Source organism: Catharus ustulatus, chromosome 17, assembly GCF_009819885.2.
Source record: "Catharus ustulatus isolate bCatUst1 chromosome 17, bCatUst1.pri.v2, whole genome shotgun sequence".
Classification (NCBI taxonomy): domain Eukaryota; kingdom Metazoa; phylum Chordata; class Aves; order Passeriformes; family Turdidae; genus Catharus; species Catharus ustulatus.
The window spans coordinates 12,367,450-12,395,444 of record NC_046237.1 but is presented as its reverse complement, the minus strand read 5'-3'; the positions used below and the strand labels follow the sequence as shown (position 1 = coordinate 12,395,444).

The 27,995-nt window shown below is 54.8% G+C and overlaps 1 protein-coding gene across 1 annotated transcript; it reads right to left on the bottom strand.

Moving 5' to 3' along the window:
- Window positions 1-6: 6 nt before the first annotated feature.
- Window positions 7-27,195, bottom strand: MYH7B (myosin heavy chain 7B). The gene is made up of 43 exons (XM_033074789.2): window positions 27,125-27,195; window positions 26,248-26,402; window positions 25,455-25,558; window positions 23,649-23,792; window positions 23,409-23,565; window positions 23,232-23,259; window positions 22,335-22,431; window positions 21,443-21,466; window positions 19,722-19,814; window positions 18,969-19,032; window positions 18,770-18,868; window positions 17,742-17,845; window positions 16,781-16,919; window positions 15,628-15,746; window positions 14,718-14,867; window positions 14,233-14,403; window positions 13,365-13,544; window positions 13,153-13,285; window positions 12,631-12,707; window positions 11,030-11,117; window positions 10,519-10,636; window positions 9,858-9,981; window positions 9,359-9,495; window positions 8,689-8,944; window positions 7,920-8,162; window positions 7,375-7,551; window positions 6,881-7,026; window positions 6,283-6,373; window positions 5,349-5,738; window positions 4,849-4,975; window positions 4,441-4,559; window positions 4,045-4,241; window positions 3,536-3,885; window positions 2,918-3,042; window positions 2,530-2,645; window positions 2,218-2,410; window positions 1,937-2,140; window positions 1,717-1,842; window positions 1,423-1,593; window positions 1,061-1,165; window positions 571-666; window positions 302-436; window positions 7-114 (listed from the first exon to the last, which is right to left on the bottom strand). The coding sequence occupies exons 2-43, from the start codon at window positions 26,342-26,344 to the stop codon at window positions 109-111; spliced, it is 5,820 nt and encodes a 1,939-aa protein (XP_032930680.1). The 5' UTR covers window positions 26,345-26,402; window positions 27,125-27,195; the 3' UTR covers window positions 7-108.
- Window positions 27,196-27,995: the final 800 nt, after the last annotated feature.

Sequence of the window (27,995 nt, the reverse complement as noted above, 5' to 3'; positions counted from 1 at the left end):
AGCCAGTTCTGCACATGAACGTTTATTCATGCAGTGCAAAGCTGACAGTGACTGTTGCAGTCGCTTGCTCCAACCTACAGCAGCAGCAGGGACAGGGCAGCCAGGCTCCTAAGGCTGGAAAAAATCCCCAGAGGGCTTTGGTGAGAGGGGGGCTCCAGAGGCAGGGAGCGCTCTGCTCATCCTGCAGCTCCAGCAGCAGAGCCCCAGCAGGAGGTGACTGTGCTGTGTGGTCACTCCCCTGGCTCCAGGGCTGGCAGGAGCCCCTGCCCACCTCCCCACACTCCCACCCAGCAGTGCCCACCTTGGAGATGACGTCCCTGGTGCGGGCGCGCAGTTTGTTGACCTGGGTCTCGGCGATGTCAGCGCGCTCCTCAGCATCGTCCAGCTCGTGCTGCACCTTGCGGTACTTCACCAGGTTGGAGTTGGCCTGCTGCTCCTGGGTAGGGACATGGGAGGGGTGGGTGCATGGGCACAGGGACAGCAGGCTCTGAGCTCCCCACATGGCTCACAGCCATGACAGGCAGTCCCAGGGAGGGCCAGCCCTGTCCCAGAGCAGCGAAGGGCACTTACTGCCTCCTCAAACTGGCGCTTGTAGCTCTTGACCTTGCTCTGCAGCTTGTCAATCAGGTTCTGCATCCGGGCCAGGTTCTTCCTGTCTTCCTCAGCCTGCAAGAGCCCCAGCTCCCTTAGCCAGACCCCAGCAGCCCCTCACCTCCACCTTTATCAGAGTCCCACTAGTGCCAGGTCACAAACACAGTACCAACCTGCCCCACCAACCCAGCCCTGTGTCACAGCATCCATCCCTTGGTCCCCCCCCATCTTGTGTCCCATCACCCAGCTCAGGAGGTGTTGGGAAATTGGGAGAAGGACCTAGAGCAGGGAGAAGCCTCTTGTAGCAGGGAGAAGCTTGTGCAGTTGTTGTCATTCCCCAAACACAGCCCAGAAGTCCAGGCTGGGCTGGACTTAGTGGATGGATTCTTGGGTAATATGAGGCCAAGCAAAGAGAAATGTGCCAGGTGCTGCTGGAGTGGGGCTGGACCTGTGTGCAGAGCTGCTGTACCTGGTAGCTCAGCTCCTTGACCTTGCGCTCGTACTTGCGAATGCCCTTCTGGGCCTCTGCCATCTTCTTCTGTTCTGCATCCAGCTCTCCCTCCAGCTCCCGCACCTGCAAGGGGCACACACTGCATCAGCACTTGGCTCCCAAGCATCAGCCCTGCTAAAGCCAAGCCACTTTCCCAGCTCAGAGAAGCTACAGCAGAGGCTAAAACCATTCTCAGCTGGGCCCAGGCCGGCAGGGCCTTGGGGACGGTCCCCTGGTCCCCCACAGAGGGATGGGGCAGAGTCTGGTGCCACAGGGACTGGGGCAGCCCCTGGAGTCGGCTCCTGAAGAACACAGCCAGGCATCTGCCCCTACTTCCTCACCCTGCCCTCCAGCTTCTGGATCTGCTTCTTGCCCCCCTTGAGAGCAATCTGCTCTGCCTCGTTCAGGCGCTGCTGCAGGTCCTTGATGGTCTGCTCCATGTTCTTCTTCATGCGCTCCAGGTGTGCGCTCGTGTCCTGCTCCTTCTTCAGCTCCTCTGCCATCATGGCAGCCTGCAAAGGCCAAGAGCAGGGGACATCACCTCAAGGCCAGGGAGCCCTGCCAGAGCAGGGGCTTAAAGGAGATGTTGTGAGACCCTCCCCAGCCACACAGCTCCGTCCCCATCACCCTCTTACATCCATGATGGCCTTCTTTGCCTTCTCCCCGGTGCTGCGACACTCCTGCACCGCATCCTCCACCTCGCTGCTCAGCTGGGAGATGTCAGCCTCCAGCTTCTTCTTTTGGTTGATCAGCCCCATGTTCTGCACACAGAGCAGGTTCAGTGTGACCAGGGCTGGTCATTCACCACTGCTGGCCATCCCACCAGTGCAGACACAGGATTTAGCAGTGCCTCACCTGGGAGTGAAGCAGGGTGACTCTCTCGGTGGCCTCCAGCAGCTCCTGCTCCGCCAGCTTCCTGCTCCTCTCCGCCTGCTCCAGGGCCGCCCGCAGCTCCTCCACCTCTGCCAGCAGCAGGTTGCTGCGGCGCTCCAGGGCACCTACCTGCTCCTTCAGGTCATCATTGTGGTGCTGGGTGTCATCCAGCTCGATCTGCAGGTCCTGTGGGGCAGCACGGGGTGAGCGGGGACAGCACCGAGCTGGGCTGGCAGCAGGGACGGCCCCGAGTTTGTCCCAACCTTGATCTGGGCCTGGAGCTGGCGGCCCAGCTTCTGGAACTCGGCAGCCTGGCGGTTGGCATGGTTCAGCTGGATCTCCATCTCGTTCAGGTCCCCCTCCATCTTCTTCCTCAGCCGCACGGCCTCGTTCTTGGCCCGGGCCTCTGCGTCCAGCGAGGCCTGCATGGAGTCCATGGCGCGCTGGTGGTTGCGCCTGCAGGAGAGGCCGCGCGTCAGCCCCTGGGGACAGCCGGGCCTGGGCAACCCTGCCAGGCCACAGTGCCAGCTCTGCCCCCACAGCAACGTCCCAGTCTGTCCCCTCACCCCACATACCTCAGGTTCTCAAACTCCTCGTCCTTCTCCGCCAGCTTCCTGTCCATGTCAGCCTTGATCTGGTTCAGCTCCAGCTGGATGCGCAGGGTCTTGCTCTCCTCATGCTCCAGGGCTCCCTAGAGACAGCTCAGCCATGGGAAGGTGGTTTCTGGGAAGGGGGCTGTCCCCGGCCACCCACTCCACCCTGGCCTTGTCCCCCAGCCCATTGCTATGGGGGCAGAGCAGGTGGAACCACCCCAGTGGCTGTGGGACCCCCATGATGGGATTCCCAGGGGTCACAGCCTGGCTCGGGGCTGTCACCCTCTGTCACCCCACCATCCAAACAGAGCTGCAGGGTGGGCCAGTGGCTCCTGGGGGCAACAGGAACATATGGGAAACAAGGATTCACCTCAGCCTCCTCCAGAGCTGCCTGGATATCATTCTTCTCACTCTCCAGCACTTTCTTCACCTTCTCCAGCTCATGGATGGTTTTGCCACCCAGACTGATCTGGTCAGTCAAATCAGCAATTTCCTCTGCCAAGGACACAAGGAATTTGGTCAGGAAGGAGTTTGTGGGGCAGCCCTGTGCAGGTGATGTCCCCAGCCCCCTGCCCAGGCTCAGCTGATGTCCCCCTGCCCCTTGGAGAGCAGCCAAGGCTCTGCTTGGGGACATTTCTGCAGTCTGGGAGAGAGCATAGAAGAGTCATTAAGGACGTGGGGAGACCTGTTTGTCCAACAGCAGCACCCCCAAGGCAGTGCCACGCCACAGCCAAGGTACCAGCACCATTTGGGAACAGGAGCCATTTGAGGGCGGGAGCCAAGTGGCTCTGCCTCTCCTCCCAGAGTGTCCCCAGCACGAGGGTAGGACACACGCCGGCATCCCAGCAGGGCTGCATCTCTCCAATGGATGGGTTGGGCAGCAAGGTCCTGTCCTGGCCAAGGAGGGACCCAATCCCACATGCCTGAGGGCAGGGCAGGAGAAGGAGCCCGGGGAGAGCCCCAGGAGAGTGCAGGAGCCCAGTCCTACCCTGCAGGTTCTTGTTCTCCCTCTTGAGGGTCTCCAGGTGATCCAGGGACTCCTCATAGGCGTTCTTGAGTTTGAAGAGCTCTGTGCTCAGGCTGCGTGACTCCTTCTGCGACACCTCCAGCTCCACCTGGGTCTCCTCGTACTTCTGCTTCCACTCAGCCAGGATCCTGTCAAAGTTGCGCTGCTTCTTGTCCAGGGCAGCGCAGGCCGAGTTGGCGCGTTCCAGGTCCACCGACATGTCCTCGATCTCGGTGTGCAGCCGGTGCTTGGTCTTCTCCAGCGAGGAGCACTTGGCATGGGCAGCCCCCACAGCCTCCTCTGCCTCCTGCAGCCGGGTGGCCAACTTCTTCCTGCCAGTGGTACCGGGGTGAGCGCTCCCTGCCCCGGGGCCATCCTGCCCCACAGCCTCCAATCCAGGCAGGTGCTGTGTCACCCCAGGTCTGGGAGAGCCCCATTGCTGAACAGAAAGCTGCCACCTACAAGGAACTGACTCAAGCCATGGGACTTACTTGGCTTCCTCCAGCTCCTCAGTCCTCTGGATGGCATCAGTCTCGTACTTGGTTCTCCACTGGGCCACCTCGGCATTGGCTTTGGACAAGTTCCTCTGGAGCTCGCTCTTGGCCTCCACCTCCTCCTCGTACTGCTCCCGCAGCAGGTCACAGTCGTGCCGGGAGGCTTGCAGGGCGTGGGCCAGGGCATTCTTGCTCTGAGGAAGAGAGCAGCAGCTGACTCCAGGCTCCAGGACACAGGCCATGGCACCAGGACTGGGAGCAGCAGCAGGGAACTTCTGCTCTTCCCCAGTGAAGAGGTGCCCTGTGTGCAGGGTATGTCCCACCTCCCCAGCCCAAGGGTCTGGGCCACTGCCACGGTGTCACTCAGAGACCAGCCATGCCCTGAAACCTCACCTTGGTCTCCTCCTCCAGCTGCCTCTTGAGCTCCTCAATGTTCTGTGTGAATGAGACCTTGCCACGGCTCAGCTGGTTGATAAAGGACTCCTTCTCCTCCAGCAGCCGAGTAAGCTCCCCTGGGTTCAAACAGAGCCAAAACAGCTACTTCAGGGCTGTAAGGCTACAATCTGCACTAACCCACATTTCTCCAGAGCCTGTGGCCTCAGCTGTCCCAGCTGTATTCCCACCAGGGCAAGCTGGGCCATGGGCAGAGGTGCAACCAATTAAAGGCAAAAGGAATCCCTCCTGAGGTCCAACTAGTTTTCCCCTCTGTGGGAGGAGGAGGACAGACTGCCCAGCTGAACCCCACTCCCCCAGCCAGACACCCCAGAGGCAGAGCAGTCCTGAGGCATGGGCCCCACGCACCGTTCTCGGTCTGCAGCCGGCCCCGCTGGGCGTTCACGTCCATCAGCTGCCGCTGCAGCTCGTCCACTTTGACCTTGGCCTCGTTCAGCTGGTCCTCGTAGGTGCGGCACAGCTTCTCAGCATTGGCCTGCAGGCACCAAGCACAGCCTGGCTGAGCTCAGCTCTGGCCACAGATCACCAGTCTCCCATCCTGGGATACCCTGCTCTGCTCAGGGGATCCTATGGGCACACAAGGCAGAGAGCAGGAGCCTGCCAGAGCTCACTGCTAAGCTAACAGCAGCTCTCTGCAGTCAAGTCTCCCAGGAAATGTCTTCCCAGAGCCTCCAGACTTGACTAGGACAGGTAAAGCCTCCTGTAGTGACACAGGGACAAGCTATGGGTCAAACAGGGACCTGGCCATGGCAAAGAGCTATTGAGACACCACTCCATGGATGTGGCTGTGCTGGTCACACTGCACCCAGCTGCACTGATGGCCACAGGAGAGACCAACCAGGACCCACCTTGTTCTTGGTGATGTACTCAACGTTGGATGACAGGTCATCAATCTCCATCTTCATCTCACTCTTCTCCTTCTCCAGCTTCTGCTTGACGCGCTGCAGGCTGTCGATCTGCTCGCCCAGCTCGGCCACGCTGTCGGCGTGTTTCTTCCTCAGCGCGGCCGCCGTGGCCTCGTGCTGCAGCGTGGCCTCCTCCAGGTCCCTCCTCAGCTTCAGGAACTCTGCCTCCCTCTTCTTGTTGAGCTCCAGCTGCGTGGCCGTGCTGCCGCCCGCCTCCTCCAGCCGCTCGCTCAGCTCCTCCAGCTCCCGCGACACCTCCGCCCGCTGCTTCTCCACCTTGGCCCTGGCGGCTCGCTCGGCCTCCAGCTCCTCCTCCAGCTCCTCAACGCGTGCCTGGACACACAGAGAAGGGCAGATGCTCCAAACTCTGCATGTAGCTCCAGCATCTCTGCTCTTCACAGTGGAGCAGTATCTCTGATGATGATGGGAGGCAAAAAGCCACAAGTCTCGCGCTGTTTTGGGAGGCAGGTGCTCCTGCTCTCCTCAGTCCCTGCCATCAGGATCCAGCTGGCATCAGCTTCTTTTCATGTGAACTTTCATGATTATGGGGACCTGTCTCTGACAGGAAAAATCCCAGTGTCCTACATTTGGGTTTTCAAAATCTGGTTACTGGATTAAAGGTTTTATTTTGGACAGAGAACTACATTCTGGGAGCTGTTCCCCAGGTTGGTGACAGTGTTCACCTCAGTAGCTCATTGTTTAATTTTCAATCCACCATGTTTTGGCAGAGGGCTTGGCTCCTGCTACCCATACCAGCTTTGTCCAAGGAGACACCCAGGCGCTCAGAGAGGGACTGGCTCATGCAGATTCCCTAGCACGTCGCATCTAATAGAAATTCTGGACTCCTAGGATGTAAGAACAGTTCTTCCTACTCTACCTGGACCTCCTTGATCTTCTTCTGCAGCTGGGCCTCCATCACTTGCCCATCTTCAATCCTTGAGTTCAGCTGACTCATCTCAAAATCTTTCCTGTACAGACAAAAGACAGAGCCTCTGGTCAAACAAACACTGTCCCAACAGGTCCTTCTCACTCCTTAATTTTCCTGCACTCTCACACCCAGGCCAGAGGATGAACAAACCCACAATGGAAAGGGATAAGCAGCAGCTCTTGGAAGGCTCACAGGAAGGACTGAATAGCCAAACTGGCAGACAACTGGCTCTGGGGGTTTCCCTCTGAGGTCCCAAGGTGTTCTCCAGTGCCCCAATGAGAATGGGACTGGAGTCTGTACTTGCAGCTGAGGCCCCAGCAGTGTGTTGGATCCTGCCAGGCAGGGAAGGTCTATCGTGCCCTGGTCTGTGAGCCTGTCATGAGCTCCTCAGCCGCTCTGCAAAGTGCCCAGGAAAACCAAGCCCTCACAGTGCCTGGACTGGTCACACAGCAGGGCCCAGAGCCAGAGTTTCCTGCTCAAACCACACATCTGCTGGATTTAGAGGTGCAGAGCAAGCCCAGAGCCCAGGCATGTGTCACACACTCACTTCTTAAGCTTCTCATCCAGCTGCTGTTTGTCATTCTCCAGATCCATTACAGACTCTTGGGACAGCTTCAGGTCTCCTTCAAGCTTCCTCTTTGCTCTCTCCAGGTCCATGCGGACCTTCTTTTCTTGTTCAAGAGAGCTTTCCAGCTGGAGAATGAAGGGAGGTGGGGTAGGGAGGGAAAGGACCTTCTGCAGCCCCATCCTTCCCCATGTCCACTGTTGTGGGAACTACACCAGTCCCCTGGGAGCTAGAGGTGCTTCCCAGCTGGTCTCCAGTCCCATTCTCTCAGTCCAGGGCTGCTCTCCATGAGGTGCTCTACACCACCTCTTGTTTCAGGGGTAGTTTGTCAATGGGATTATTCATCAACTGGCCAAATTAAAGGGGGATCTGGTAATGATCCCATACTCCAGATCCCACTCAGGGACAGCCTTTGGGCTCTCCTGGACATGTGACTCAAACCTCTCTTGCTTTATTCTCACTAGCTGATGACTCACATCATCCACTTGCTGCTCCAGTTTGACCTTGACTTTGGTTAGTGTGTTGACCTTGTCTTCCTCAGCCTGCAGGTCATCCAGGGCCTGCTGATGGGCCTCTTGCAGGGCTTTCTTCTCCTTCGTCAGCTTGGCAATGATCTCATCCAGACCAGCCATCTCCTCAATCAGGTTTTTAACCTGCATCAGTGAGGACAAAAGTAGTGAGCACCTTCTCAGAGGGAGGGGGTGCAAAGATATTCCTGCAGCCTGACCCTTGAAAGGCAGGAGTCCATCCATGGGCAACAGCAGCTCAGCTCCCCACCAGTAGCCAGCCCCTCTGCCATTGGCCAGCCTGGGTTTTCCACGCCTCAGATCACTTGCCACAGCACAGAGCCATTTGCCCACAGCCCTCTGGGCAACAAGGCAGGACATGGAAGGGTTTTCCCTCTCACATCCCCTTTTTCCCTCTGCCCTGCCCCAGTTCCCCCACACCAGCAGCCTTATCCCAGATGTTTCTCTGGTGTCCCCACAAGCATTGAGGCTGGACCCTGCAGGGAGTGAGTTACCTTGTTCTCTGTGGCATGTTTCTCCTTCTCCACCTTGGCCAATGTGAGCTCCAGGTCATCGATGTCCTTCTTCAGCTCTGCACACTCATCCTCCAGCTTGCGTTTCTTGGCAGTGAGCTCTGAGCTCATCTCCTCCTCATCCTCCACACGCTCCATCAGCTCCTTCACCTTGGCCTCCAGCTGGATCTTGGACTTGATGAGCAGGTCACAGCGTTCCTCTGCATCTGCCAGGTTGTCTTGCTCCTGGAAGAGGCACAGGAGAGCCAGTGCTCACCCTCTGCCCCAGGACTCTGCTCTCAGCCCTGCTGTCCTGGCCTTCTCCTTGTGGACTGGTAGAGCAAGCCTGAGGTGCCCAGGTGTACAAAAAATACAGCTCTAGTCACTGCCTGTCATCAAGGTTCTCAGGACAACCATTCACACTAACCAGGCCCAAAGAGCAACTCAATCTTTCCAGAGGAAGGATGGGCTGGCATGAAAAACAGCACAAAATTTGGCAAGCAAACCATCCCCTTGCCATCCCCTCCCACCCCTTTGTGAGAAGAACACCCTTCCCAGATCACAAATCACAAATCCCTGTGACAGCCTCAGAATATGATGGTAATTCAGCTCTGCAGTCTTAGGTTGTGCTTCAGACAGATTGTGGCAATGAGGGAGTTTCAGAACTGCAGGAGGCTGAAGGGGAGTTCTAGGACATTCTGCTCCTTCTTCTACCCATGGACCCTGCACTGTCTTAACTCTTAACACCCCCAGAGAGCAGTGAGGCACTCACTGCCTGCAGCTGGAGAGCCAGGTCATTCTTCTCCTGGATCATGGAGACTTGCTTCTCTTCCAGTTCCTTCCTCTTAGCCTCAGACTTCTCCAGAGCCTCCTTCAGCTTCTGGAATTCCTCCTTTAGGTTGGACATTTCCTTCTCAGTCTGAGCAGACTTGAGTAAAGGCTTGATCTTGAAGAACAGCTTCATCCAGGACCAGTTCTTGACAGCATTGAAGGCACGGATGTTCCACTGGATGGTATAGAGGGCTTCCCTGAGGGAATACAAGCATAGCATCATCAGGGGTGGACATTCCCCATGTCCCATCCTGGCTTCTGCAAGCCTGGATATGGGTCCATTCTCCACCAGCTGGACAAATGGCAGAATGGTGAATGAATGGGACTTTGTCTGCACACAGAACTGGCCCTGTTGGGATGGGTGGGGTGGACTGGATTTCAGCTCTTCCCACTCTGCCTCCCTCTGAATCTTCCAGTGGAAACCAGAGGCTCCCCACACCTAGATCCCCTCTACCCTCTACCAGGGCAATGCCAGACCTCTTCCAGGTTTGCCTCCATCCCTCAGGACCAATCACTGCCAGACACAAGCAAAGCCCACAGGTCATACCCACGCACACGTGCACAAGAGACAAGGAGACACAAAGCTCTGCCTTTTGCCCCCACAGCTCTACCTCCTGCTGATGATCTTCTGATACTCCACTCTCATGAGGTACCCACGGATCCTGGCCTGGAGCATTGTCAGGACCTTGGCCAGACGCTCATCTCGCATCTCCTCCAGCAAGCCCAGCAAACCAGCCTTGAAAAACACCTGTGGGCAAGAGAGTGGAGTCACCAGCAGGAGGACAGAGGGCTCAGGGGTTACTCAGCCTGCCAGGGAAACATGGAGCTGCACCCACACATGGCACAGCACAGGAAACCAGATCTGCCCTGAGCACATCATGCTCCCCAGCAGGGACAAGATGATGTGGTGGGTGGGATGAGGTCAGGCAGTAGTGACCTGCTCAGAGCTGTTCCTTCTCTTCCCAGCCTGCATCTTCCTCTGCCCTCCTGAGTCCCTTAGAGGGCCACACAGACCCTGCAGAGTGCAGGGGTGTGGCCAGGCAGAGACAGGCATGGAGAGCAACAGGAGGGGACATTTCTCCCTCCCAAGGATCAGCTGCCCGCTCTCACCTTGGTGTGACCAAACTTGTACTGAGCACGGTCCAGTTCCAGGGAGACCAGCAGCTTTTCTGTGGCCTTCCTGCTGTCCACAAACTTGTCTTCTGGGATGGCTGCTGGATTGAGGATACGGTAGCTGTGGGGCAGAGCAGAGGGAAGCCATGCAAAGGACTGCAGCACCAGCATCATCCCAGAGCCCAGTGCAGCCATGGGGCTGCCCCACAGGCTGCAGCTGTGTGTGAGCCAGTTGCTGCAGGGCACAGGATTGCAGGCACCAGGGAACCCTGGCAGATTTTAGTCCCTGAACATCAGGGAGACTGTGCAAGGAGGCCACTGACCTCACTAGGCCTGGGCTAAGCAGCATGGATGGGACCCTAAGGTGAGAACCCTAAGGATCCATCCCAAGGGCAGAGAGAAATCTGAGCCAGGATCAGAAGGACCTGAGCCTTGCCACCCTCCCCCTGCATTCAGCACCTCAGACACCCAGATCTCATCCCAAACTCTCCATGTCTGGCACCCCAGAGCCAGCAGCAGCGCTATCCCAAACTGGACAGGCACTGGGGGTATGTGGGGGTACAGACCAGCCCTGCAAAGCTGGGGAGCAGGTCAGAGCCAGGACAGGTCTGTCTGCCCTTGAAACACATGCTGGGTGAGGAAGAAGAAGGGGAGTTACCGCTGCTTGAAGTCTGCATAGAGGATCCTGTTGGGGAATCCCTTGCGGCAGATGCGGATCCCTTCCAGGACCCCATTGCACCGCAGCTGGTGCAGCACCAGGAAGGAATCCATGGCTCCTGCAGGGGAGGACACACATGGAGCACATGCTCAGCCCAAGAAGACAGAGGGAATGGAGCTACAGGCTGGGTCTGAACCCTGGGAACACCCTGTGGTTAGAACAGTGTCCTGCAGGTCTGTGCCGATTACCAGTGCTGCAGCCTGGGCTTGGATGGCAGAACTCAGCCTGGAAGACTCATCCATGCCTGCTGTTACACAAGTGCCAGGCTGCACAGCCAAAATGGGAGCCTGGCAAAGCTCATTCTCCCCAGCAGAGGAGACTGATCTAGGTCACAGGAGTTCCAATACTGAGATGGGGTCAGGGCTCAGTGGCAGCATGAAAAGGGTTGGGGAGAGGGTGGGTGCAAGAATCCCAGGGGCACTGCCAGGCTGCTGCCCCAGCTGTCCCATACCTGGGGTCTTTGTCTCGTTGGGGATGATGCAGCGGACGAAGTGGGGCTGGGTGGAGCGCAGGTTGGTCATCAGCTTGTTGAGATTCTCCTGCAGGGCAGACACAGGGGCTGAGGGGACAGCTCTGCTTCCCTGCAATGCTTCTCTTTCTCTGCAGCCCCTTTTCCCCATGACAGGGAGGGAGCAGACCCTGAGAGCCCTTTATGGCATGGGAAAGGGGGAATTTCCTCCTCCTATGCTGGCAGTGGAATTCCCACCTGGGGCAGGATCTATCTAATTCCCACTTGGGTGGGAGACTATCCCATGGCAGAGGGGACTGGGCTGGCAGTCAGACAAGTGGCACTGGCAGGTTTTGCTGTGCCACAGAAGTTTGCTGTGCTAGATGTTTCCCAAATATTTGTAGGTAAAGTTTTGCTGCAGGGGAGATCCAGGGACACAGGACTGAGCATATTCCTGGTACAGAGCTCTGTGCTCACCACCCTGCAATTCCAGTGCTGGTGTCCACACTAGCTGCAGAGAGAGAATGCTAGGATGTGCAGGATTTCCCTGTTCCTCCACAATGCCGTGGCAGAGGGCCCTGCTGAGGCAGACTGCACCTCCTTTTCTCTCCAAGCATTTCTACCCTTGATGTTCCCCTCCTTGTACAGTCTCAGCCTGTCCAGGACCAACTCAGGGAAGGAAACACCTTCCCACAGCTCCACATCACCATGGAGCAACTCCTCACCACTGACACCTTTCCCCAAGGCCTGTGACTTGCCCAGAAAGAATAAAGTCACACTTATCCCTGAACAAGGGCTCTGTCACAGAGCTGCCTCCTTCAAGCACCTTGGCAAAGAGTCACATCCTGAGCTAGAAGGAACCCACAAGGATCAACCAGTCCAGGTCCTGGCGCTGCACAGACACCCCAACAACCCCACCCTATACATGGGAGTGTTGTCCAAACACTCCAGGGGCTCTAGCAGCCTCAGGGCTGTGTCTTGGCCCTGTCCCCACAAGGCTGACATGGCAGGACACCCCTCTGTGCTGCTTTCTAGCTGGTTGAGCTCTGGGCTGGCCAGGTAACTCCTGTGGTGAGCTGTGATGGAGCTGTGTGACATCCTGAGCTGTAAAATGGGTCAGCTCACCCCCCAGGACAGGGAGCTGCCTGCTCAGACACCTGCAAGATCCTCCTCCGTTTTCTTCTGCCCAAAGGTAGTCCTTCCCGCTGACAGGAATGAGGAGAGAAGTAGCACAGACTTAAAGTGATGTTCATGGAATTAATTATCTAAACATCACTACAAGTCTTAACTGCCGCTCTCTCAAAGGCAGAGGAGCTGCTGCAAGCGTCACGAGGGCAGGAGCAGCACCAGCCCAGCTCCAAGGAGCTCCCCCAGCCTGGAGCCTCGTGTCCTGCCCTGGGAGCACAGGGACAGGGCTGGGGCTCTGCTGGGCACAGCATGAGAGGGAGTTGGGGGCTTTGGCAGAGTGTGGGTCCCTCAGGAGCGCTCATGGCCCTTCAGGCCCCAGGAGGTGGAGGAAACCAAGTTTTAGCAGGGAAGGGACTGTCAGTGGGACCCTCAGAGCACGTTTCCCCCACAGCCCTGGATGAGGGGCTGGCTCTCACCTTGTGCAGTTGTGACACTGTTTGGAAAGAAGCTGCCTTTTTACGTTTCTCCTTGGTCCCTGGCTTGTGAGGTTCCTCTGTTGGGTTGAAATATTGATTATGTACATCAGCAAAACATCTGCCTGCCTTGAAGGACTCAGGGGAACCCCCAAACACCCCTAAAATTCCCACAGCCTTTGCTGCCTCTGAAGCAGAGGTGGTTGTGCCCTGCTGCAGAACAGAGGCACTGACCACCAAAAACATCTCCCACAGCACCCAGTTCTTGGTGTTGTTCCTCAGCTCCTGGCAGCAAGACACCCCTGCACACTCCCAAAGTCACAGGGACACCACAACAACCCCACAGCCCCACACAAGCCCTTAAACCAGCACCCACCTGCTCAGGCCAGGAAGGATTTTAGGGATCAGTGTGGGTTTTCCCTTTGCCTGGGCTGCCAGGGACAGGGGTGCTGCACCAACAGCTGGGAGAGGAGGGGGAGAGGGAGAGGAGACCAAGGTAAACAACGGGGTGAGAGCGTTCCTCACCTGAAGCAGAGCCCACGTAGTTCTCATAGAGGGAGGCCAGGAGCTTGTTCTGGGATTTCTGGAAGACGGACACCACTGTCTCGTTCAGAGGGTCCTTGTTCTTGTCCAGCCACCCCACGATGTTGTAGGGCACCTGTCCCCAAGAGAAAGGTCAGCACATTCCTGTCCCTGCCAGGGGAAGGAGTGGGGCTGGGACAGCTGCCAGGACGTACCACACCAGCGTAGTGCACCACCTCAAAGTGCGCCTCGTATTTCCGCTTCTTGTCCGGCCGCGGCTTCTGGAAGTTGGGCGACTTCCCAATGTGGTTGTCATAGAGCTTGGATTTGAAGGTCATGTCAGAGGCTTTGGGGAACATGCACTCCTCTTCCAGGATGGACAGGATCCCCATGGGCTGCAGGGAGAGAGAGAGGACTGAACTCAGTGCTGTCACATCCGATCCCAAAACAGGGGATTCTCTGTGCCACTGAGCATGGGCTTGACCTGGGACATCCCTTCCTCATCCAGGTGCAAGACATTGGTCACAGGGCCAAGCTGTCACCAGCATATTCCAGGCTGTCTCTGACCTCCCAGTCCCATGTGGGACTGGATAGGCCTGCAAGACATGGAAGTTTGCCCTGGTCCAACAGATTGCTGAGGAGCAATCTTCTCCAGGATTGCTCCTTTCCAAAAAAAAAAAAAAATTCCTACATGCAATTGTGGAAATATTTTCTATAAGCTGCTATAATATTTCCAAGCTGCTCTGAATCAGTGAATGCTCAAGAGGCACTGATGGGCTGCAAGTGGACAGGAAAAAAGGGGAAGAGAAGATTGCTCTCTGGGGGAAAAGACTGCACCAGGTCTTGTGGCTCCCCAGTGGGTAGAAACAGAATTTTCATGTTTTCGTGAAGTCAAAATTTGTGCCATAAAGGTCTCAAGGGTTGGAGGCACTGAGTTGTAAGTATGGGAAAAAAACAGTTGGGCACTTGCCACTGACTAGGGAGGGAATATTTAATTTTGATAGCAGAGCACCTCTCTGTTGCAGCCTTTGCAAACAACCATCTCCCAGCAGTACCATTTCCATGTCCTGCCTCACACTGTACCTTCTCAATCAGGTCAATACAGGCCTGCAGGTCCAGGCCAAAGTCAATGAAGACCCATTCAATGCCTTCCTTCTTGTATTCCTCCTGCTCCAGGACAAACATGTGGTGGTTGAAGAACTGTTGCAGTTTCTCATTGGTGAAGTTGATGCACAGCTGCTCAAAGCTGTTGAACTGCAAGAACAAAACAGATCCAAGTCAGAAGGCAGAGCTCCAGAAGTGAAGGGATTCACTCCTGTGCTTTGCCTGGCTGTGGAGGGTGATCCCTGCCAGGCTCAGCTGTGTTGCTACCAGAGCAGCTAGTCAGCAATCACTAGAGATGTGCCCACAGCAACATTAAATCATTCCATGAGAGCTGCCTGTTTGCTCCAGACACATCAATTCAGACAAGAGCTCCTTCCCTCAGTTTCTAAGAGGAGATAGACTAGCTCTCAAACACCAGGGGACCGAGCTGTCCTGAGCCCTCTGCAGGGCCCTGCAGCACTCACATCAAAGATCTCGAAGCCTGCAATGTCCAGCACCCCGATGAAGAACTGCCTGGCCAGCTTGGTGTCCAGGGTCCTGTTGATCCGGGTCACCAGCCACTTGAACATGCGATCGTAGGTGGCTTTAGCCAGGGCCCCCACGGCGTACAGCACCTGCCAAGGCAGAGCCCAGAGCACACAGTCAGCTTCTCCCTGCTCCTACAGGACCCATAGGCTGAGAGAGAGCTCCTCCTGGCACACAAAGGATGGACAGACAGATCCAAGGTGTTCGTGGTTACAGTACAGGCTCCAAAATTTGTTTTACATCCCTCACAAGTGTGTTGCTGCCTGCCTGGCCTGTCTTGTCTCCACGGTCTTAGGATATAAATTTAGTTTAAAGTGACACTTTTAGAAGCCTTGTGGCAGGCAGGAGCCTGCAGCCCACTTTGGATAAGACACCAGCTCCTGAGGGCCTCTTGAATTGTGCTCAAAGACTGGCTTGCACTACTCAGGCCAGGTCTGGGTCCCCAGCCGGGGTGGGGCTGGACTCTGACAAGACACGTTTGGTGCATTTGAGTCTTCCACAAAATCAGCTCAGATGAGTATTTAGATATCTAGAGTTTTCTGCTTTTCAGGGCTGAACCCTTCCCAGGAGTGTGACTCTCTGAAGCAGATCCATAGAACCTGGGCCTCCTCTGGCTGAGTGAGACCCAACCCACATCTCAAGGACACTGCACTGAATCTCCAGCCTTGGTTAATGTGCAAAGCTATCAGCCAGCTCTGCCACCCATTTGCCCTGCTTCTAAAAGCCAGGAACTGTGGATACACCTTCTCCTGCTGCTCTGCAGTCTCCTCCTACACTGAGACAGTGAAATGAGGCACCAGTGGCACCCATGTGAGCAGGGGACATGTGTCCTGTTGTCCTGTCACTTACCTGGTCCACATTCTGACCTTTGGTCACGTACTCATTGCCCACTTTCACACGAGGATGGAGCAGCCCCTTGATGAGGTCAGCTGAGCTGATTCCCATGAGATAGGCAGCTTTGTCAGCACCTGGAAAGTAACACAAATACATGAGGAGCTCAGCAGGAGGGTCTGGGAAGGGGAAAAGGAACAAAAATTTAAAATCACCTGCTCTTATGGTTATCAGTGCTAACCATGCTAGTTTGTACACCTCCTGCAGCATCTAATGTGATTTCCCATCTTGGATAGTCTATGATGCTTTCAAGTTTGAAATTCCTGACAAGTTACTGTTTGGAGGCCTGCTATACCTTACCAAGTGATTCTCAGGTTTTAGTCTTCTTGATCTGGGATTCTCAATGCATTTTCCAGTGGAAGTTTGAATTTTCACACAGTGAATTTGAATTGACCAGAAGAGAGGCGATTGTCTTTCACAAACTCCCAATAGCAAATTGTAGCTAGAAAATCACCTCTGTAGGGAAATCACTGCCATATCAAACCCTTCATTAATTACCAGGCAGCAGCTAAAGCCTGTGTTGCCACTCCTGAGGCAAAGAGAACTTTTCCTTCATGAATGTTAATGTGACCAAGACTAATCCAGGTAGTCATTTCTGCTGGATTCCTCCTGAAACCTTCCAAATAAGTGCTAGAGCTCCCACTTCTCACCCTTTCACATGCTGGAAAGTCACCCTTCTCCCTTCAGGTTTGCTGTTCTTAAATCTGTGAATTGCACTGGATTTTGCTGAGCAACAAACCAGGAAAAGTGTTAGACAGTGATTGTTCCTACTCTAACTGCTCTTCAGGAGGCTGTGAGCTGATCAGGTCCTGCTCCCAGCCTGGCTCATCCTCTGTGGATGCCCTGCCTGGAAAGCTGTCCAATGGCAATGCAAGGGATGCAGAGCAGGGAGAGGCTGCACAAGATGAAGCTCAGCTGGGCTGTGACACCCTGTGATGCTGCTGAGACAAGTCTGATGCAGACAAGACCACCTTGCAGAGAGACTGTCCCAAATATTGCTCAAGGACGAGCCCTTGGTGCACCCCCAGCAGGGCTAAGACAGGGGGGTGTTCAGGATCAGAGCCAGAGTTATCCCAGCCTGGGCAGGTCTGGAGCACAGAGCCCAACTCACTTTCAGTGCCATCAGCCTCTGCCTGCTCCTCCCGCTGCTTTTGCTTGAACTTCATGTTCCCAAAGTGCATGATGGCCCCCACTATTTTGTAGCAGCCATATTTCTCATCGTTGCTGAAGCCCAGGATGTCCATGGCGTGCTGAGGAGACACAAAGCAGTAGAGATAGAACAAATTCACCACGCTGAGGTGAGGGTTGGTTCCTTCTCCCACCATCTCCCAAGGTACACTCCCTGTCCTGGGGCTGGGCAGGGTGCTCTCTCTGGAATACTGTCCACAGGGTTTTGGAATGTGGCTCCAGCTCCCACAAGACCAATTTGAAAGCAAAAGGACTAGCCTAGCATCCACAAGGAGGAGGCTTTCCAAGCTGAGGGCTCAGGAAGAGACCTGACTGATCTCTACAGCTCCCTGACAGGAGGGGGCAACCAGGGGGGATCGGGTTCTGCTTCCAGGGAATAGGGACAGGATGGGAGGGAACAACCTTAAACTGTACCAGGGGAGGTTCAGGTTGCACATCAGGAGGAATTTCTTCACAGAAAGAGTTTTCAGACTTTGGAAGGGGGTGCCCAGGGAGGTTTGGAATCCCCATCCCTGGAGGTGTCCAAGGAAGGGCTGGACATGGCACTCAGTGCTCTGGGCTGGGGACATGGTAGGAATGAATCAAGATTGGACTCAGTGATCTTGGGGGTCTTTTACAAATTCAATGATTCTGTGATCTTCCCCATGGGCACTATGGAAAGTGCTCGTGTGCACAGGCCCTTCCTGGGAATTGCTCTCCCTTCCCTGCCTGGATGAGCCTGTTGGTGGAGATCAGAGCCACTCTGCCCCTTCCTGTAGGCTCACAGCAACCCAAGGCCACTAAACCAGAGGGAATTCCCAACTAATTTACAGAGGGGCACACAGAAAGCCCAGAGCTGCCCAGAAGGAGGCTGTGCCCTCCCCAGCCCAGGGCTGTGCACATACATCTGTGGCCATGAGCTCTGCACCATCATCCAGGTTGTCCACCGTTGTCACCCCCTGGGAGCAGAAGTGGTAGTCGTAGGGGTTCAGGGACAGCAGCAGCATATCTGTAGGGGGATGCCATGCAGAGGGTGAGGCCAGCCTGACAGGGACATCCCTGGGCAGAGAGACAGCCCTGAACACAGAAAGGCTTCCCCAGCCTCGACGAGAGGGCACCAACTGGGGGAGGAACAGCCTCCCTCCACACATGGGTCCAGCTCTTCCATGCTTGCCTCCTGTTTGCTATCTTGGGACATGGCCTGGCTGCAGACTGATTTAGAAGTGGCCACCGTGCCCTTGTGACTCCAGATAAGATTACTGCTCTCTCAGACCTGCCTAATAAGGTGCTGCTCAGCAGCAAGCTCAAGAGCCCTCAGCCAAGACCTGACCACCCCAGGGGCTGTGCCAGCCATCCCTCTGCATGGGGAAAGGCTTCCTGAGTGTGATGGGACACCAGGAGGCTGCTCAGAGCACAGAACTGCCCCGGCACAAGCTCAGGGGATCACATCTTCACCAGTGCCCAGAGAGAGCTGTGCAGCTGTTTCCAAGCTCACCTGAAACAGGTCATCTCACTTGCTGAGGAGGCTGCAAAGCACCTCCCTCTATCCCAAAACGAGTAAATCTCCACCCTGCACACACTGAGGTCAGTGCTGTACCCACCACCCCATGAGGACTCTGTGCAAGGCAGCTCTGCAAAGCACATTCCCACCTAGCAGGTAGATCCTGGGTGACCTCTGCTCCTATGCAGTGGCAGAAAGGGATTTAGCCTGGCTTCTCAGCCTCTGAGGATAATGGAGGCTGGGCTAATGACCTCTTCAAATCCCTTCCACCCTGAATTATTCACCAATCCTATGATCCTGCACAGCTAGAAAGGCATTCAACAGCAGAGCCTGCATGGTGAGCTGGGTCTGCTCATTGCTGTGGACCCCAAAGCTGACAAGAGAGCTCTCTGGGGCTGTTTTCAGGCCATGCTGCATCTTGGGCTGCCTTACCTTGCAGCTCTGGTTTCTTCCCAGAGAGGATCTGGTAGAAGATGTGGTAGCTTCGCTCTTTGGGTTGCTGGAAAATCACTCTGGATTTTTCCAGAAGATCTAGAATGAAATAGGGCAGAGGGGTCAGAGCAGGGCTTGTTCCTTCCCAGATCTGAGCACAAATAGTGGGATGAGTTCCCTCCCCAGTGCAGCTACTCACAGATGTCAATGTCTGCTGAGGCCAATTTCCCTGAGGGACCAAAGTGGATCCGGATGAACTTGCCCTGAAAATACACACAGGAGATAAATGCTGGGCTTGGCTACAGAGATACAGTTCTGAACAGCCCCTAGACACTGCATTAATTTCCTGCTTGTTGAGTTTCTGCTGATGCCAGGCAACTTACTGGGCTCTGTAATGGGGTAAAGTTCTCTGGTTTGTAATGTGAAGAATCTCAAAGAGCATTGCCCAAGGGTTTAAATACCAGGCAGGCAGAAATCTCACTGACAGCAGACAAAACCCTGTCCTCAGGTCTATTCTTACCCCTGACCATTTCTGCAGGGCTCTGACACCAAGCCTGCCTGCAGCCCCTGCTCTGTGCTGGGCTCAGGATCTCCCCCAGCAGTGTCCCCCTCCCAGAGTGGGCTTAGCCAAAACAGTGCAGCTTCCTGGAAGGGACACCCTTGTCTGTCCCAGAGCACTCCAGGCTGTGCTCACTGTCCCTCTCAGCGTTGGTCCTGCCAGGGATGTCTCTCCAGCCACAGGCTGTGACACCAGGGCCATTTGTTCTGGCCACCATTTGCTGCACTGATGTGAGCAGAAAAACTTGGCTCTGGAAGCCCAGTGCCACTAGGAAGCAGCACTGCTAGGTGCCTGTGGCTCTCTGCTAGGTGTCTGTGGCTCCCACTGCTCAAAGCCACTGTGCATCCAGCCCACACAAGCAGCCACAGCTCCCTGTCCCACCCAGGCACTCACAAAACGCGAGGAGTTGTCGTTCCTTATGGTTTTGGCATTGCCAAAAGCTTCCATGGCTGGGTTAGCCTCGATGATTTGATCCTCGAGGGTGCCCTGGAGAACAAAACCAAAGGATGTGTCAGGTCCCACACAGCCAGAGGGGATCTGTCACCAAGAACACGGAGCAGTGCCAGGGGCTCCTTGCCTCACTCCTTGGCTGTGTGTGGGACCTGCTGCTCCCCAGGCATCTCCTTGTCTGCCCAGGCCATGCAGCTCAGTTTAGGGATCAGCAGCAGTGCCCTCTGAGGCCTTCTCCTCACCTAAACTGGAACCCCAGGCTGCTGTCCCCTCTGCACACAGCAGTCCTTACCCCCTTAGGAGCTGCACTGTGCAAACCAAGGGCAAGCTTGTGTTGTCACCACTACAGTCTGAATGATTTCAGGCTTTCTGACACCAGGCATTTCCACCAAACCAAGGCCTAGGACAGCTCACATCAACAGAATATTATGAAACAAGAGGTGCCTACACCAACAACATGCATTGCAGGGTCCCAGTGTGATGGGAATGCACCACAAGTCCCAGCTGCATGATCTGCTGGGAATACTGGAGCTCTCCTGAGCAAGCCCTAAGATAAATCCTCTCCTAACCTTGTTTTCCCACGTGTGTTTCTCTGTTCAAAGATAAAGGGACAGCCTCTGCCTAATGCAGGTAAAGCAGGACAAGGATTTGAGCAGAGGAGCAAGAGACTGGTGCTAAACCACATGAAGGATGGTGGGGCTTGCAGCTGATACAGAGTTTGGTGACACAAGCATTTGCAGGATTTTTCATGAGAGCTTTGCCCATGGTCTGACACATTACAATCTAAAGGGCTTTCCTCAGGTGGGGAACACCAGCTCTGAGCTCTGCCCACCCAGAGCCACCATCTCTTTCCAACACTGGAACCACAGCTGCTCCCCACCTCTGCAGCTCCAGGTGTGTGAAGGGCAAAAGAGATGGGGAGCAGCTGTGAATCACAGTTACCAACACACCATCACCTGAGTTTCCCTTGATCTCTTATCTCTAAATTCAGCCTGGTCTGGGAGATTCAGTGAGAGCAGCCCCAAGATCCACAGATTCAGCCCCTGAGCTGTTTGTCTCCTGTTTGTCCAGGGGGTCACTCATGTGATGATAAACATTCCCCAGCCAAGGGTGGGCACCAGCTAAAGGCTCAGAGAAATCAATGGCCAGGGATGTGTGACTGAGCCCTTGGGCTGCTGGGAGCCTTTGCTGGGTTTCCTTGGAGCAAACACCTCGGGAATGTCCCCCAGGCAAGGACATCAGCTGCCTGCAGTGGTGGGCAATGCCACTTTGCAGAGGGTGAGCATCAGCAGGGCACTGGGCTGCAGCCAGAGCACAGGGCTGCCTGTGGCACAGGGTCCTCTCCTGCCCCTCAGCACCACCACCCCAGCTGGGCTTTGAGGCCGAGGAGAATCTTCAGGGTGTGAAGGCATCACCTCACCTTTGGAGGAGCCCACACCACTGCCAGGCAAACACTGGATAGAAATGAATGTTTGAAGAGTGATTATCCCTTGAAGGAGAGGTTGGAGGCAGAAAGACAGTAAGAGAAGAAACAGCAAAGCTTCCATCTATGGGAACTAAACACTGCTCCCAGAGCTAAGGTAGAGGCCTCACACATCACCCTATCATAGATTTGTGGTGCAGTAGAACTCTGTCCTCAGCATTAAAGAGCCCTCAACACTTACCCCAGTTTTAGTGGCAAGAGCTGCCTAGAGAAAGGAGAGAAAATTGTCTTTAGAAATCCAGAAAAACCAGGCAAGAACCACGAGAAGCATGGTCAGAAAAGCAGGGCATGACCATTTAGTGCCAAAAAAAATCCAAAAAGAAAAAAACCCCAAAACTCTGAGGATAACTTTATAAGAGAGGCCAAAAAGCTGTTAAACAGATTAGCTCAAGAAAACAAAGAAATGTGTCAAAAAGCAAGAACAGTTAAATTCAAACTCTAAGAAGAGGAAAGAAAAAGTGCTGAAGTATTGCTTGTCTGATACCTGAAGCAGCCAGTTTGCTTCCAGGAGGGGAAAGCAGACTGGAGCCTCAAAGTATCCAGAAGAAATAAGCAATTGCAAGGGCAGCTCAAAAATAACCAGCACCAAAGAAAAGCAAGATTCAAAACAAGAGCAAGAAAAGCACAAGGTAGAAAAGGGTCAAAATTAACAAAAGGAGGGGGGAAAAAAGGAGAAAATGCTGAAAAGCAAGGCTTAAAAGAGGCAAGGTGGGAAATGGAAGGTTTACTTCATCCCTTCAATGCTCCTTAAGAAGATCACTGAGGTGTTGAAGGGGGAAGAGAAGAGAAAGAGAACAACTAAAGCACCTCTTGCAGGCTGCATGGATTGAGCAGCCACATTGAAAAAAAAATTCCATTTCCCCTTGAGCAGAATGATTTCAAGCCTTGCTTGTTCAAAAGTCAGGGAAAAGCCAAGCCCTAGGTGGGTCAGACCAAAACACGTTTCCAAACGCAAAATGTTGGGGAAGAAAAAGTAAGAAGAAAGGGGAGGAGGTAAAAAAAAAATATTAAAAAACAAAAAGAAGGAAGAAAGGAAGAAAACCACAAGAACTTGTTTCAAAAGAAGGTCTTACTAATTTCTTGCCCGGTGTGTCGCCCAAGGCTGCGACAATGGCAAAGTACTGAATGACCCGCTTGGTGTTTACAGTCTTACCAGCACCAGATTCTCCGCTTAGAGTAACAGAAATACACAGATCAAGGGCATGAGGCAAAGAACAGGCACAACTCATCCCAGACACCCAGCCGGGGAAAAGCAGAGCCTCGGAAGGATGGGCAGGCTGGAGCTGTCCGTGTGCCCGGGTGCCAGCCCCGGCTGTGCTCGGTCCCGGAGGGGCTGCAGCTGTCCGGGACCCGCCCCGCAGCTTCCAGCACGCCCGGCTTTGCTGGGGCATCTCGGGGATGGCAGCGGCGCGGTGCCGGGGTGGATGGTGCCCCCTGAGCTCATGGCTATAGTTAGGAGCTGCTGTCCCATTGTAATCCCAGATCACAAAGAGCCGGGGGGAGCGGGCAGGAGCCGCCACCGGACACGCGCCAAGCATCTCTCCGCAGCCCCTGCCTTTCCTAATTAGGCCATGGCCGAGGCTAAAAATGTCCGTGGCTCCTGGCAGCGGAGAAGGGTCCTTTCGAGTCCTTTATATAGCCCTTATCTATATGTCACTTGAAATCAACCTGGCCTCCACCCTCCCACGTCACCCTCCTCCCCTGCGGCCACCATGTCCCTGCGGCCTTGGCCTCCCTCTCTGCTTTCCGGCTCTCGGCGGTGCCGCTCTCGGGGCGCCCCGCGGCGGCTCCCGCAGCTGTCGGGGTGCGGGGGAGCCCGGCCCGCGCGGGGCTTTGTCACCTGGCACGGCAGGGGTGACAGCTGGGACGGGGAGGGGACACTGCCGGGGGGGCTCCGTGGGCACGGGGTGCCCGCCCGGGAGCGCAGCACGGGGGAGCTCACAGCGGGGAGGGGATGGAGGGGCACTTACGTGATGAGCATCGACTGGTTTTCACGGTCTGCAAGAGAAAGAGCGGCGTTAGGGCAGCGCTGCCCAGCTCACCCTGTGCCAGGAGCCCGGGGTGTCCAGGACGGTCCCAGGACGGTCCCAGGATGATCCCAGGACGGTCCCAGGATGATCCCAGGGCAGTCCCAGGACAGGACTTACTGCGCAGCATGTCGTTGTAGGCGTTGTCGGCGATGGAGTAGATGTGCGGGGGAGCCTCCGTGCGCCGCTTGCCCTTGTACGCTGCCACCACGGGCGCCGTGTACACGGGCAGCCACTTGTAGGGGTTGATGGTGACACAGAAGAGCCCCGAGTAGGTCTGCAGGGGGAAGATGGGTAGATGAGGGATGGGGGTGTCCCAGTGCCCCCTCACCTGCCGGCCCCACGGGTGCCCTGGCTTACGTAGATCATCCAGTGGGAGTAGCGGCGCTTCAGGTTGTAGAGCACAGAGGCCTCGTTGAGGTGTGTCAGCATGGCCATGTCCTCAATCATGTCAAACTTGGGGGGGTTCATGGGCTGCACATCGTCCTCCTTCACCACCCGTGTCTGTCAGAGGAGGGGGACACGTCAGAGGGACCGCAGTGCTCACCAAACAGCCTCTGCCCCAAAACCTGCCCGGTGCAAGGACACCCTGACCGTCCCATGCTGGCGACAGCCTTGGCCCCGGTGCCTGCAGGCAATCCTGGCAGGGCTGCACAACATTTTGGGGTGACAGGCACAGGGCAGCCCCAGCAGCACCCAGCCACAATGCCCAGCTGGGACAAGCAAGCCCAGCTTGCTCCCTGCTCAGGGAGAGGGGCTCTTGCTGAGCCTGACAGAGGGGTCCAAGCTGCTCCCCCACAATGTGCTTAACACCCCCATCCTTCCCAGCCTGAAAGCTCATGCCAGTGCTGTCTTCAGCTCCAAGAGATCCCTGGTTATTTGGGCAAACAGCTGAAGCCTGTACCCCATCACTTAAAACTGGATTTATTTAATCCCACGAGACCAAGCACGGGGAAAATATCACGTTACGCATCTGGCCTGAATGGGAGAAGCTGGATTTAGCAAATGGTCTTGTTAATAAAGATTAAATTAAATATTTCAGGGGTTTATCATTTTTATGGGTGAAGATGAAGTGCGTGGTGTTAAAAGGCGCCAGGTGTTAAAAGCAGGAGGGTACACAGAAGGGTAAGGGAGGGCTTTATGTCTCTGGAAACTTTCTGCTGGAAATGCTTATCCAGAGAAAGCTGACATCGTTTCTGATTTTGTAAATCCATGACAAATCATTAAAATCACAGTTTCAAGAGAAAACAGCAAAAGACGGTTTGGAAACTGCTGTGTTCTCAGAATCTGAAGGTGTTCTAAATATCAGAATAAACTTCAAAAATTTATAACTCCTCTATGACAAATTTCACTTTGGAGAGGGCAAATCTCTTTACTTGCTTTCCAAAATTCAGACAAAAATATTTTCAAAGCTTTGACACTTGTCAAAGACTGTTACATGCTATTTTTTCACATTTAGCAGGCACAACCCCTTCTTTGTGCTATTCTGACTAGAGATGAAATAGAAGTAATAAAGTCTATCTATCATCTACTGCCTGGTGAGGTTTTCCAAGTTTCATACCAGTGTGAGTCTCCCCTCTGCAGTGAACTTGCAGGGCCATGAGACTCCCACAGCCAAGAAAGGAATATTAATTAAGCTGATTTGCAGCTAATTGCACTGGTTATTATCTTGACAAATACCAGCTGGTCCTTGCTTGCTTTGCCGTGGAAGGCTGGAGCCTCACACCAGACACAGCCAGTCCTCCCAACAGCTCACCCCACTGCAAACCCGGGCTAGAAGGAGCAGGAATTGGCCAATTGGCCCCTTACCTGTTGTTTCAGGCTCCAGGATGAGCCAGGCACTGGTTCAGCATCACAAAGGGCAGTGCTGGGGGTGCTCCCCCATGCAGGGGCTGTGCTGGGCCAGCCCCACCGTGCCCTCGGTGTGTCCCGCAGGATACCCCGGCTGGGACTGCAGCCCTCGGTGGGAGATGCTGCTCTGGTGCCACTCTTGGCAAGGAACTGGCCTACGTGTGCTGACAGTGCCGTGTGTGTCCCCCCAGGGCACGAGTGATCAGCAGGACAGGGTTATCAGCAAGAGCTCATGGCTTCAGACGTGATCCTGTCACACATATCCCCCTCCACACACACTTGCTCTCCCTTGGAAAAGGAAAGGTATTTGCTTACTTCCTTATCTTTGGTTTCCACAGTGACTTTGCCACCAGAGCTTTCTTTTATTTCCACTTCTATATAGGCTTCCTTCTCATCTGGGATCCAAGCTCGCTTCTTTCCTGGAGGAGAAATGGAAAAGGAAAGGGGAAAGGAAAGGAGAAAGGAAAGGAGAAAGGAAGACATAATACAGATTGAAATGTAGAAGACCATGCAAAATTGTCAACTGAAAGCCACATAAATGCAGTTTGATAATGTGGAAGGACAATATTATTCCTTCCTATGTTCTTGGTCATAGAAGCTGGGATTTCTTTGCTTTCTTCATGTTTGGCAGCTTTTTGTCTTGGGGTCAACTGGCCTGACAGAAATCTGCTGTTTCATGTTTGCCTGCACTCAGACTGCCGTGAGAAGAGGACAGTATGAGAAAACAAAACTCTCCAAGAGCACGTTGGACCTTGGACCCTGAGCATGGCAAGCCGTGGAAGAGCAGGGTGGCTGGGACAGAGAGGACACCTCCAAAATTAAAGAGCTTCAGAAGGTTTTGATACTGGTTCTTCAGCCCTCCTGCCCCTCGGGGTCGGGGGAGATGAAGGATCACCTCCACCCACACCTCAGCAAACCAGGGGAAACTCAAAAATCCGCTTTCTCACTTGTGAGATCTTGCCCTCCAGGGTGCTGGGGGAATTATCCCTGTGATGCCTTGTTCTGCAGCACAGGGAAAGGGGCAGGGAGGATCCTGAGAGAGCCTTCCAGAGGGGCAGTGACACCCGGGGACAGCTCGGGGCTGTGCTGAGCAGCGCGGGGCTCTTACCATCGAACGGGATTGTCTGCAGCTTCAGCTGCTCCGTGTAGCTCTTCCGCAGGTACGGAGCTGCCTCCCCAAACTCGCTCATGTCCAGCAGAGACATCTTGTCCAGCTGAGGAACACTTGGGAGCAGCAAAGGAAGAGTGAAAGACACCTGAGTGCTGAAAGGAGGGAAGGACAGGGGTCAGTGCATGGGGAAAGTGCCTGCCGCTGGGCTGAGAACAGAGTGACACGGACACCAAACACGCTTTCAACTTTAGGGAGGGAGAGAAGACAGCAACAATGCTAGCTGATCACAATTATATTAATGAGACAATTACTGACACTTTCCCTTCTGATGCTGTCATCCCCCCACTGGAAGTCCCAGCTGAGTGAGCCAGAACCACTTTGGTGTCAAAGTGCACGTTCCCACTTTGGGTGAGATTGTCAATAACACCCTTTCCTTGATAAGCTCAGCTAAAACCTGTCCCAGCTCTACAGACCCGCTGGAGCCCTAGGGCCCTGCACAAACCCTCTGCAAAGACCCAGGGCTGTTCTCCTGCAGCAAGATAAAAGCAAGGCTGGATGTATTATCCCTGGGAAGACTCTTCTAGAAGGCTGCGTGGCAGCTGCTTGGAAAATCGCTTTTATGACCGTGCTTCCAAATATCCATCTAATGCAGTGCCACCCTGCAGAGCTCTGCAACGCCACAGCCATCACGGATGGAGCCACAGCTTGGCAAAACACACAGTCCTCAGCAAAAATGCTCGTGATGCAGGTCTGTCCCACCCTCCCCTGTGCCACCAGAGGCAGCCCCTGTCCTCTGGGATCAGCCACCCTGCAGGGGTGAAGCGGGTTAGTACAGGGGACACGCGTGCACACAGACATGCTCTGTATTACTGACCTTGGTGCTAGGACTGAGTGGCTCTGTGCATGCTGCAAAGCCCCTTTTTATTGTGTCTGTCAAGGTCAGAGTGGGAAAAGATATGTCAGAAATTCCCATGTGTCATGTCCACACAGCTCCATTGGTGCTGCTGTCCCACTGCCCAGACAGACACAAAAGGCAAACTTCACTTTTATCTCTCTGCAAATGCAGCCTGGTTATTTTTATTCCTGTATTGTCAGGCGAGTACAAAGGCAGAGTGAGAGATTGCAGCTTGGGAAGGCAGCACAGCTCTCCCAGCCTTCTCTGCCTGCCCCAGTGGGGAGCTGAGGAATGAGAGCTCTGCCAGTTCTTCCTGCACCTGAGCACTCGATCCTGTTCTCCTGCCTTGTACCATGCCAGGGGAGCTGCTCCTTGGTGGGATGTGTGTGGCTGCTGGCTTTTCCAGCTGGAACATCCAAACTTCTCACTCAGCTCTCATTTAGCTTCTCCCAGACAGACTGACTGGAAGGGGAAGGACTTCAGGACTTGATCCTCCAGGTTCTGCTCCCTGAACTCCTGACCTTGGCATGGGAGCTTGTTTGTGGCTAGACCAAGTTGATAATCTCCCAACAGAGAGGTTGCTGGGTTTCCTGCACACCATTTTACCCAGACAGTACCCAAAGGTGCTGTGTACAACACGATGATCACAGCCTGGAGCACACCTCCATCCTTGCAGCACCACCATGGGCTGCCCAAGACGGGAACAGGACACCCTGGGGCCGTGCCAGCTCAAGGAAAAGCCATTAGCTGCTGGCATCCAAAGTACAGTGAGGTTTCTACCCTGGAGAGCCAGGGCCCGTGGCTGCAGGGTTTGGTATTTCCCATTCAGCACCTCTCACACCCCAAAGTA

Excerpts from the sequence above, each read along its gene's own strand:
- MYH7B (XM_033074789.2), bottom strand. The coding sequence starts at position 26,344 with ATGTCTCTGCTGGACATGAGCGAGTTTGGGGAGGCAGCTCCGTACCTG. Across the intron at positions 23,793-25,454 it reads TGGAAACCAAAGATAAGGAA|ACACGGGTGGTGAAGGAGGA; the intron begins GTAAGCAAATAC and ends CTCCTCTGACAG. Across the intron at positions 15,747-16,780 it reads AGAGGCTGATGGCACTGAAA|GTGCTGACAAAGCTGCCTAT; the intron begins GTGAGTTGGGCT and ends GTTACTTTCCAG.